This window comes from Ictalurus furcatus, chromosome 20 (genome assembly GCF_023375685.1).
Source record: "Ictalurus furcatus strain D&B chromosome 20, Billie_1.0, whole genome shotgun sequence".
In the NCBI taxonomy this organism is placed as follows: domain Eukaryota; kingdom Metazoa; phylum Chordata; class Actinopteri; order Siluriformes; family Ictaluridae; genus Ictalurus; species Ictalurus furcatus.
The window spans coordinates 23747508-23759857 of NC_071274.1; the positions used below are offsets into that span (position 1 = coordinate 23747508).

General features: G+C 40.3%; 1 protein-coding gene across 1 annotated transcript in view; it reads right to left on the reverse strand.

Annotated features, from left to right (window-relative positions):
- ngef (neuronal guanine nucleotide exchange factor) overlaps positions 1 to 11995 on the reverse strand; it is a 20787-nt gene extending 8792 nt beyond the window's left edge. The window contains exons 1-5 of the mRNA XM_053651696.1: positions 11801 to 11995; positions 4331 to 4594; positions 542 to 623; positions 151 to 375; positions 1 to 68 (exon numbers count right to left, since the gene is read on the reverse strand). Coding sequence (XP_053507671.1) covers positions 1 to 68; positions 151 to 375; positions 542 to 623; positions 4331 to 4559 — 604 coding nt within the window. The 5' untranslated portion in view covers positions 4560 to 4594; positions 11801 to 11995. The remainder of the gene's footprint in view (positions 69 to 150; positions 376 to 541; positions 624 to 4330; positions 4595 to 11800) is intronic.
- Positions 11996 to 12350: the final 355 nt, after the last annotated feature.

Here is a 12350-nt window from a genome sequence, read left to right on the forward strand (position 1 = left end):
CAATATTCTTCACGATGTTTAAACTGTGGCTGAAGTTCTCCCGTGCCGTCTCTCCGCTTGTCACCATTCTGAACAACAATCAAAAGTTCTTACTGTGTGTAGAAACACACACACACAGACACACACACACACACAGACTGCACCTCTTACCTGTGTGTGTTGTTGTGTGCGCTGACCATGTGGTGTGTGTGTGTGTGAGTGTGTGTATCATTGTCCTGCACGCTGCAGGCTCGGCTCATGTGTGTGCTCAGCTCCTCCATCTCTCCTCTGAGCCGCCAATCTCTTGTCTCTAACGGCGACCGAGGGGAAGCTCCACCTTCTCTGGTCCTCCCGTTGCTTGGCAACGCCGCTCCATAATGTGGAGGCGATGGAGGGCTGAATAAAAAATAAACACAAACACACAGTGATTATGCAAGCTGACCTTCATTTCAAATGTGTGTGTGTGTGTGTAATTCTCGCTGGTTCCAGTAGGGGGCAGCAGCTGTCTTTCTCTCTCCCTGTTCCTGTCTCTCTACCTGTCTGCCACTCTCTGTTTTCTCACCGTTGTGTGTGTGTGTTTGGAGATCTGATTGCAGCTCTGGTCCTGCTGGTGTCACGTGGTGCTCTGGGTGAGTGGGTGGGGCCTATGGAAAAAGGGCAGGGGTTAGTGCTGAACCAGGAAGTGAGATAGAGCTAGATGTAAAAATAAAGTAAAATAACATCAGGATGTAGGACTGATAGAATATGGGTTTGGGGGACGTGGAGATGTAGGAATAAGGGGACTCAGAGACAAGGGGACAGGGTGCTAGGGGATTAGATACTTGGAGACATGGAGGAAAAGGGACTATAGGTAGGAGACACTTCATTTCTCTGGGTTAATTCTCTCAGTCTGTAACAGTGAGATGTTGTATAATGTCCTTCAGGTGGGTGTGATTATATAATTAAGTGGGTCTGAGAGACAGACAGAAAGAGAGTGAGAAAAACATGACATATTTAAACTGACAGAGAAATAGAAAGAGAGAGAAAGATATATATTTATAGACAGAGGAAAAGAAACTAGAACACAATGAAACACAGCTTTAACACACTCAGGAACAAACATTTCATCTAGAACCTTAAAGGGGCTTTCATTTGTTCTTCTTGAGGGAATCCTTAAAGGTTCCATGTAGAACACAGGTTTCCAAATAAGCTCCATGTAGACAAGCCTTGAAAGGGTAGCACCATTAGGGGACTGGAGGATTACGGATGCTGATGAATTTACGTTCTGCAACGTTCCATCAGTGAGAAAGTTAAAAATATACTGAAGGTGATTCAGAACATTTTATTACTGATTAACTATTTTATCATTTTATGGATGATTTACTTTAACAAGGAAGTAAACTTATTCAACCTCCCCTATAGATTGCCTGTGTGTGTGTGTGTGTGTGTGTGTGTGTGTGTTCTATAAACTTTGGACTTAAATCTCAAATCAGCTAAAAGACCTCATAAAACACGTGGCAGAATTACACACACACACACACACACACACACACACACACACACACTCACACACACTCACACACACTCACACACACACACACACACACTCACACACAGGACAAATCTGAATGTGTATGGTTTACATGTGACGACACCTCGGCTGTTGTATTATTATGACCCATTGTTGGTCACTACCACTTCAACACACATGCACACACACACACACACACACACACTATTGTTAGTTATTGTTGATGCTGCGCTCTTTTGAGTTGCGTTGTGTTGCAGTGAGCAGCTGGTGAACCTGTGATAGAGCACTGACACTAAGAGAGAGATGACAGTGGACTTGACCGTGAACGTACAGACAACAGAAACACTGTGTGTTTTATTTAGTTTTCTAAATCAAGTGCTAAAAATGGATCCAGTAAAATGTTATATAAATAAAAAGGACCAAATGGTTCTGTTGAAAGCTGCTGCTGGTGTCCTCATTCCCCCTGACACAGTCATAGTCACCTAAAGACCTGAATGTGTGTCAAGAGTCACATAAATAAAGTCTGTTCTGAATGTGATTAATGCACAAGCTCCTCTGTGGTTATAAATATCTGAATATGATGTGATCATTTTGTAAATCAGAACAGAAGATTGGAGTGTTACAGTAAACTCACTAATGAGCATGAACACACTTCCCACACTTTTTCAGTTTTACATAAAAACTGGGTGTGAACAGTTACTAATAATAAGAGAACACACACGCGCATGCATGTACACACACACACACACACACACACACACACACACACACACACACCACCCAAACACAAAACAATTAAACTTGTTCATCTGGTTTGGACTGTTTCGAGTTTTATAGAGGGGAAACAGGATGGTGTGTGTGTGTGTGTGTGTGAGAGAGAGAGAGAAACAGAGACAGACAAAGAGAGAGACAGACAGGAAGTACTGCTCTTGTAGAAATGATCAAAATGAATATTCTGTGCTTTTAAAATCATAAAAGTGCTGCAGAAAGTAAATGTAAAACAGAGTTGATGAGGGAACATTAACGAGCAGAGTATTGTCATGAATTTGAAATACTAACATACTCAGTAACTAGATAATCAGCTAGGCTAAATAGCAGTTAGCATATTAATCACAGCTAATGCTTAATAAATGGATCATGTATATATATATATATATATATATATATATATATATATATATATATTTGCAGGTATTCCTCATTATATCAGTTCATTACATATTCATAAAGGTGAGACAGGCAGTGTGTGATTATAGTGTGTGTGTGATTATAGTGAGTGTGTGATTATAGTGAGTGTGTGATTATAGTGTGTGTGTGATTATACTGAGTGTGTGATTATAGTGTGTGTGTGTGATTATAGTGTGTGTGTGATTATAGTGAGTGTGTGATTATAGTGAGTGTGTGATTATAGTGTGTGTGTGATTATAGTGAGTGTGTGATTATAGTGTGTGATTATAGTGAGTGTGTGATTATAGTGTGTGATTATAGTGTGTGTGTGATTAGTGTGATTATAGTGAGTGTGTGATTATAGCGAGTGTGTGATTATAGTGTGTGTGTGACTATAGTGAGTGTGTGACTATAGTGAGTGTGTGTGACTATAGTGTGTGTGTGATTATAGTGTGTGTGTGACTATAGTGAGTGTGTGTGACTATAGTGTGTGTGTGTGACTATAGTGAGTGTGTGATTATAGTGTGTGTGTGTGACTATAGTGAGTGTGTGTGATTATAGTGTGTGTGTGATTATAGTGAGTGTGTGATTATAGTGTGTGTGTGTGACTATAGTGAGTGTGTGTGATTATAGTGTGTGTGTGATTATAGTGAGTGTGTGTGATTATAGTGTGTGTGTGATTATAGTGTGTGTGTGTGACTATACTGAGTGTGTGTGATTATAGTGTGTGTGTGATTATAGTAAGTGTGTGATTATAGTGTGTGTGTGTGATTATAGTGTGTGTGTGATTATAGTGTGTGTGTGTGACTATAGTGAGTGTGTGTGATTATAGTGTGTATGTGATTATAGTGAGTGTGTGATTATAGTGTGTGTGTGACTATAGTGAGTGTGTGTGATTATAGTGTGTGTGTGATTATAGTGTGTGTGTGATTATAGTGAGTGTGTGTGATTATAGTGTGTGTGTGATTATAGTGTGTGTGTGATTATAGTGTGTGTGTGACTATAGTGAGTGTGTGTGATTATAGTGTGAGTGTGTGTGATTATAGTGAGTGTGTGATTATAGTGTGTGTGTGACTATAGTGAGTGTGTGTGATTATAGTGAGTGTGTGATTATAGTGTGTGTGTGACTATAGTGAGTGTGTGTGATTATAGTGTGTGTGTGTGATTATAGTGAGTGTGTGTGATTATAGTGAGTGTGTGACTATAGTGAGTGTGTGTGATTATAGTGTGTGTGTGATTATAGTGAGTGTGTGATTATAGTGTGTGTGTGACTATAGTGAGTGTGTGTGATTATAGTGAGTGTGTGTGATTATAGTGTGTGTGTGATTATAGTGTGTGTGTGATTATAGTGAGTGTGTGATTATAGTGTGTGTGTGACTATAGTGAGTGTGTGTGATTATAGTGAGTGTGTGTGATTATAGTGTGTGTGTGATTATAGTGTGTGTGTGATTATAGTGAGTGTGTGATTATAGTGTGTGTGTGACTATAGTGAGTGTGTGTGATTATAGTATGTGTGTGATTATAGTGTGTGTGTGATTATAGTGAGTGTGTGATTATAGTGAGTGTGTGTAACTGTACTACACAGACAATAGTAATATAATAATGATGATGATGATGATGATGATAATAATAATAATAATAATAATAATAATAATAATATAAAGTTTAACATACTTTCACTGTCTTGCTCTTGGGCCTGGCCTTGGGCATGTCTTTTCTTCCTCATGGAGCGGTAAAAACGAGAGTTGCGTCTTATTGGCGCCTGTGTGTTCAACCGATCTTCATCATCGTCATCCTCATTGTCACAGTGATGGGGAAGGGTTGCTGTAGGGGGAGTTTTCTGACCCCACTTGCGGAACAGGGCAGCAATTGCCATGGCGCTGCCCTCAAACCCTGAGGGCATCACTGGCTCTGAGAACTGAATGGCATTAACTCCATCTGATACACACACACAAATTTATACACTTATACACACACAGATGTTTAAGATTTACACACACAAATTTATACTCTTATACACACACACAGATGACAAACACTATACACACAAATACACACACACACACACACAAACTTATACACTTATACACACACAGATGACAAACACTACACACACACACACACACACACACACACACACACACACACACACAAACACACACTATACCCATGCTTTACACACTATATACACTGTCCATACTATACACAAACCATACATATATAGTGGATATAAAAAGTTTACACACCCCTGTTATATTTGCAGGTTTCTGTGATGTAAAAATGAAACCAAGACAAATCATGTTCGATCTTGTTCCACCTTTAATGTGATGTAGCAATCAACAACATCCACTTAAAAATGTTTTAGGGGAAAAAAAGAAAAAGTATTTAAAAAGAATAGGACGTCCCTCCAGAATAGATGAAAGGACAAGAATAAAATTTACCGGGGAGGCTGCCAAGAGACCTACAGCAACATTAAAGGAGCTGCAGGAACATCTGGCAAGTACTGATTACTCTCTACATGTGACAACAATCTCTCATATTCTTCACATGTCCCAAACCATGTGGTAAAATGTGTTACAGTCTGATGAGAACAAAGTAGAGCTTTTTGGGCATAATTCTAAAAGGTATGTTTGGTGCAAAAACAAGACAGCTTATCACCCAAAGAACACCAAACCCATGGTGAAGCATGGTGGTGGCAGCATCACGCTATGGGGCAGCTTCTCTTCAGCTGGGACTGGGGCTCCAGTCAAGATACAGTGAATCATGGATAGCTCCAAATACCAATCTATTTTGGAACAAAATTTTTAGACAGCTGAAGAATCATTTTCAACTTTCAATTCCATTCAACATTCAATTTAAAGTTCCAGTATGATAACGATCCAAAGCACAAAGTCAACAGCTTCAGAAGATCAATGTTCTGGAATGGCCCAGTCATAGCCTAGATCTAAATCCTATCAAATGAGCATACCTCATAATCTATGTTTCTCTCTCTCTCTCTCTCTCTCTCACTCTCTCTCTTTCACTCTCTCTCTTTCACTCTCTCTCTTTCACTCTCTGTCACTCTCTGTTGAGCTACACATGCTACTCCTGAGGTACCAGTGATCCTGACCACTTCTGCTTTGTAGACCTGCCTGTTCCATCCTGATGCCCTATTTCTGGTTGGAGTTCTCATCACCTGAAAACCTCTCGCAGCTCCTAAGGATGGCCCTACATGGACAGTCTAAAGATCAATGAGAATACTGTGGCTAGTGCCACTTAAAATCCATAAAGGTGACTCAGGACTGCAACTGCTATGAAATGTTTTGCATTCAAGTTTCCATCATTCTCCATCATTGAACAGTTTATAACTTCAACAAAATATACTTCATGTTAAAACTATAATGAATTCAGAAATACACCAATCAGCCATAACATTAAAACCACCTACCTAATATTGTGCACGTCCCACTTGTGCCACCAAAACCACCCTGAGCCGTCGAGGCATGGACTCCACAAGACCTCTGAAGGTGTGCTGTGGTATCTGGCACCAAGACGTTAGCAGCAGATCCTTTAAGTCCTGTAAGTTGTGAGGTGGGGCCTCCATAGATTGGACTTGTTTGTCCAGAACATCCCACAGATGCTCGATCGGATTGAGATCTGGGAATTTAGAGGCCGAATCAACACCTTGAACTCTTTGTCATGTTCCTCAAACTGTTCCTGAACAATGTTTGCAGTGTGTCAGGGAGCATTATCCTGCTGAATGAGGCCACTGATATTAGGGAATATCGTTACCATGAAGGGGTGTACTTGGTCTGAAACAATGTTTAGGTAGGTGGTACGTGTCAAAGTAACATCCACATGAATACCAGGACCCAAGGTTTCCCAGCAGAACATTGCCCAGAGCATCACACTGCCTCCACCGGCTCGCCTTTTTCCCATAATGCATCCTGGTGCCATTTGTACTACAGTAGCTCTTCTGTGGGATCGGACTAGATGGGCTAGCCTTTGCTCACCATGCACATCGATGAGCCTTGGGAGCTCATGACCCTGTTGCTGGTTCATTGGTTGTGCTTCCTTGGACCACTTTTGGTACGTACTAACCACTGCATACAGGAATATCCCACGAGACCTACTGTTTTGGAGATTCTCTGACCTTCGTCTAGACATCACAATCTGGCCCTTGTCAAAGTCGCTCAGATCCTTACACTTGCCCATTTTTCCTGCTTCCAGCACATCAACTTCGAGAACTGACTGTTCACCTGCTGCCTAATAAATCCCACCCCTTGACAGGTGCCACTGTAACGAGATAATTCATGTTATTCACGTCACCTGTCAGTGGTTTTAATGTTATGGCTGATTGGTGAAACGCTAATGCTCATAATCATAAATTGCTCATAAGCTCACAAGCTCCAAGTTACACAACTGCACTATTTGAGCATGTAGTATTAGCACATTTATAGAAGGGGTGCATTTATTTATAATCGCACAATCCGGTGTCACCCAGATGAGGACGGGTTGTCTTCTGAGTCTGGTTCCTCTCAAGGTTTCTTCCTCATATCGTCTCAGGGAGTTTTTCCTCACCACCGTCTCCTCTGGCTATAAATTTTTCATTTATATACTAAATTGATATATTTCTGTAAAGCTGCTTTGTGACAATTACCATTGTTAAAAAAAGCTATACAAATAAAATTGAATTGAATTGAAGAGCGCTGTGCACAGGAGATCCCCTCACTGCAATTTGCAAAAAATCTGCATTTTTGAAAGGAAGAGTGGAAAATTGCTAAATGAAGATGTGATAAGTTGGCAGACTCAAAAACACTGAATGCTGTATTACAAGCAAAAGGTGCTTTAACAAAGTATTACTTAAGGGGTGTGCATACTTATGCAACCAGGCTATTGTAAATTTTTTTCTCCCCTAAAACATTTCTCTTTGTATTTCACTTGAATTGTATTGGTTGCTATATCACATTAAAAGGTGTGAAAAGATCTGACATGATTTATCTTGGTTTACATTTTTTCCAAAACCTTAAACGTTTCATATCCACTGTACTGTACACACTACACACTGTACACACTACACACACTACACACTGTACACACTGTACACACTATATTCACTACACACTGTACAGACTATATACACTACACACTACACACACACACTACACACTATACACTATATACACTACATACTACACACACTGTACACACTCCACACTGTACACACTATATTCACTACACACTGTACAGACTATATACACTACACACTACACACACTACACACTATACACTATATACACTACATACTACACACACTGTACACACTATATAAACTACATACTACACACTACATACTGTGCACACTATACACACTACACACTATGTACACTACATACTACATACACACTGTACACACTATACACTGTACACACTACACACTGTACACACTATACACTGTACACACTACACACTGTACACACTATATACACTACACACTGTACACACTACACACACTGGGCCTCATTTATTAAACTGGATTTGTTCATAAATTGTTTGTAGGACCATTCACACAAGAAATTGTGTATTCATGAAAACCCCATAATTTGACAAAAAATAATTTCCTACTTGTGCTCCTGTGTATGAGTAAATTTACATATAAGAGGACTATCCATCCATCCATCCATTTTTGGTACCGCTTATCCTTACTGGGTCACGGGGAACCAGGGGGCATGGGGCACAAGGCGGGGGACACCCTGGACAAGGTGCCAATTCATTGCAGGGCACACTCCCATACTCATTCACACACTACTGACACTTTTGGACATGCCAATCATGTCCAATGCACATCTTTGGACTGGAGGAGGAAACCGGCGTACCTGGAGGAAACCCTGAAGCACAGGGAGAACATTCAAACTCCGCACACATAGGGCCGCGGTAGGAATCGAACCCTCAACCCTGAAGGTGTGAGGCGAACGTGCTAACCACCAAGCCTTCATAAGAAGACTAATTAATATAAACTCGATTAATTGACTTTGAATCTTAACATTTACATGTATTACTGCATATTTATTTACAGATTACACTGTGAAGTTTAAATACACACAAATATAATGAACATTTTGTGCATAGTTCATCTTGCCAGAGTCCCCTCTTGCACACAATGTACTTAAACCAATACATGATGAGACCAAACTTTATACTCTGTTCTCTCTCTCGCTCTCTCTCTCTCTCTCTCTCTCTCTCTCTCCCCTTGTCGAGGTACATGATACTCCTGCTACCTGATGAGCCTCCTTCACTTGCTGCCCCCATATGGATAGCCAAAAGTTTGTCATGAGATTGCCGTGGATGGCACCACATTGATACTCTGAAGATGGCTGTGGATGGTCTCAGTTGGACAGCCTAATGATTGCACTCCCTAAAAACTACACTCAAGTCTCATACATTAAACATACAAATACTGCTAAGATAAGAAATATAATGTCACTACACAATGCAGAAAAATTACTTCATGCATTCGTCACCTGTAGACTAGATTACTGTAATGCCTTACTGTCTGGATGTTCCAGTAGGAGCATAAACAAACTCCAGTTAGTCCAGAATGCAGCTGCTAGAGTCCTAACTAGAACCAGAAGATACGACCACATCACCCCGATCTTATCCACACTGCAATGGCTCCCAGTGAAATCTCGCATTGATTATAAAATACTACTATTGACCTATAAAGCACTGAATGGTCTCGTGCCACAGTACCTGAGCAAACTTTTGGTCTTTTATGATCCGCCACGTCTACTTCCATCAAAAGGTGCAGGATATTTGTTGGTACCTGGAATAGCGAAGGCTACATCAGGGGGAAGAGCTTTCTCTTATAGAGCCCCACAGTTATGGAACAGTCTTCCAGTTAGTGTTTGGGACTCAGACACAGTCTCAGTGTTTAAGTCCAGGCTGAAAACATATTTGTTTACTCAAGCTTTTTCGCAATAGCTTTTGTGTTAGATAAAGGAGTAGATCTGGAGGGTTCACAGATGATTGGATGCTGTCGCCCCCTCATGCTCACGTGTTCACTTCAGGTTTGTTGACTGAACTAAACTCTCTTTTTGTTATGCTGTCATATCTAATGTTAGTTTGAAGCTGAAACACTGCAACCTGACGCGCAGCATCACTCCACGTTCTGACGGACAGGAGACTGCCTGAACCCAAAACTGCTGACAGCATGACACACGTACAACATATTTTACTAGCAGTCATGTAATCTGTCATACTATCTGTAGAGCAATTAGTGAAGTTTAACACGTCGCTGTTGGGTCTTCATACGTTACAGCAACTCATGGTATTTATGCAAACACGACAGTGTGATATACAGAAACAAGACAACATGACAGTAGATCATGTGATAAATGTTTATGCCACAATGTCAGTGATGTAACACAGGGATTAATGTGTTAATGTATCATAGGATCATATCACTGCTCCATCGATAGTGCATGTCCTGTATACAATTTTCAACACAATTTCTGTTAAAAAGTGAATTTATGGAAACACACTGAAGCATTATACGGTTCAAGCAATTATGTATTTTGGGATCTTGTAGTCTACTCACATTTACCTGGACATTTTCCAGAGTGTTGACGGGATTATGATATTTATGACTTCATCATAATTTAATTAATTAGTTCAGTTCTTTGCAGTTACAGTTTGTGCACAAGCAGGTTTTTAATTTCTCTACAATTTCTCTAACACTAATCCTAACCCCAGGTTTTCAATTTCTCCGAGTTAACCCTAACCCCGAGCCTTGTTTCCTTGTTGTGAACTTGGAAAAAAATACTGAAATGACCCATAGTACACCACTGCTCAACATTTTCACACGATCCAGGATTAACAGCATATCTGTAGTGTACGGTTATAGATGTAGTTATAGCACTAAAACTGACGCATCAGTATTTTTTCCCTCAGTCAAAGGGCAGTTACTGTAGACCGCCATATTTACATGCACTCCGGTTTCTATCGTGGCTTGCTTGACTGCGGTCTAAAATCAAAAGTTAAAATCAACACCTGTGTGCTGCACTGGCATCAAAAAATGATTCAGAAGCACTTTGTATGTTGTGTTGTCAGAGTGGCATAACCTGAAATTCTTTTCAGTGAATGAGGAACTATTTAAAAAAAATAATCGTAATTGTTTTCCTCATCTGTGCAATTACTAAAATTTAATTATATAACTTCCCATAATCTGCATGGATTACTGCACTTTCATATTTGGAATATACTGTGGAGTTTAAATTGTTTATTTTATTATGTTTACAACGTTTAGCAGATGACCTTATCCACTTATAGAAGAGCTTTGGAGTCTCAATCAAAAGCACATCCTCCTGCGAGATCACTCGGTCAGGGACTAAGAGCTCCATCCAGAACATTTAGTCAAAACCAGTCGTTTTATTTTATTGGCTTTAATTAAAGAATATAAAAAATAAAGAAAGTGAACCAACACTCGCCCCTAAATACCGACAATTAAAAGTTATCATTCAGTTATGACAAAAGTAATGGTGGTGTATAAATGGAGGACGGGCCAGTCTGTCTGTCAGTCTGTCTGTCAGTCTGTCTGTCAGTCTGTCTGTCAGTCTGTCTGTCAGTCTGTCTGTCAGTCTGTCTGTCAGTCTGTCTGTCAGTCAGTCTGTCTGTCAGTCTGTCTGTCAGTCTGTCTGTCTGCACAGAGCCATAGGCCATAAACAAACACCTCAGTTAAAGGAGGATTTAGTGCTCGTTTCTTCTTCTTCTTCTTCTTCTTCTTATATATTATTAAATAATTAAGTAATTTACGGGTGATTGGCATTTGTCAACACATACACACACACACACACACACACACACACACACACACACACAAGTTTCTTTCAGAAACTATTGTAAATGAGAAATTTTGGGTTGGTTTACGCAAACATTTACAAACAAGTTTACTAAAAAATGGATAAATGAGGCCCATCGTACATACAGTATGCTATACACACAATACACACTATACATATACACACAATACACACCCTTTACACACCATTAAATAAACTATACATACGCTATACACAAATTTTAACACACATCTTAGCAACACATACCCACATTCACACACACACACATACACACACACACACACACTCTCTTTCTGCTGTTAGTTACCTGTTACTTGGTGTGTGTGTTAAATGGCCACCTTTCCACAGTCCTCACTTGTCTCTTTCTCTGTCTATGTTTACGTGTCGGTGTTGTCCGTGTGTCTCTGCTCTCCTGCCTGAGTCATGAGTCAGTAAATCTGTTCTTCCTGTCTCACTCTGTCAGTCTCACCTCCTCCTCTACCGGTTCCCCTGTCTCACTGTCTCACTGTCTTACTCTCTCTCTCTCTCTCTATGCCAAACCCTGTAAAATTCCAAGCCTCTCCCAATGTGTGTGTGTGTGAGTGACCTGAAACACAAAGAAAGAACAGGTGTGTCAGATTCTTTCTCTTTTCTCTCTCAAAAACTGTCTCATGCTGCAGGCTGTTCATGTGAAAAGTGTGTGTGTGTGTGTGTGTATCTGTGTTTTTGATGTGTAACTGCTGTGTGTATGTTACACTCTAACCCCACCCCTGACCATCCTGATCACGTGACACAGTTCAAAGGTCACAACTCTTTCAATGCAAGAGCATGAAGCACTCCCCTAACTCCCTCACCCAAGCACCCACACATTTATACTT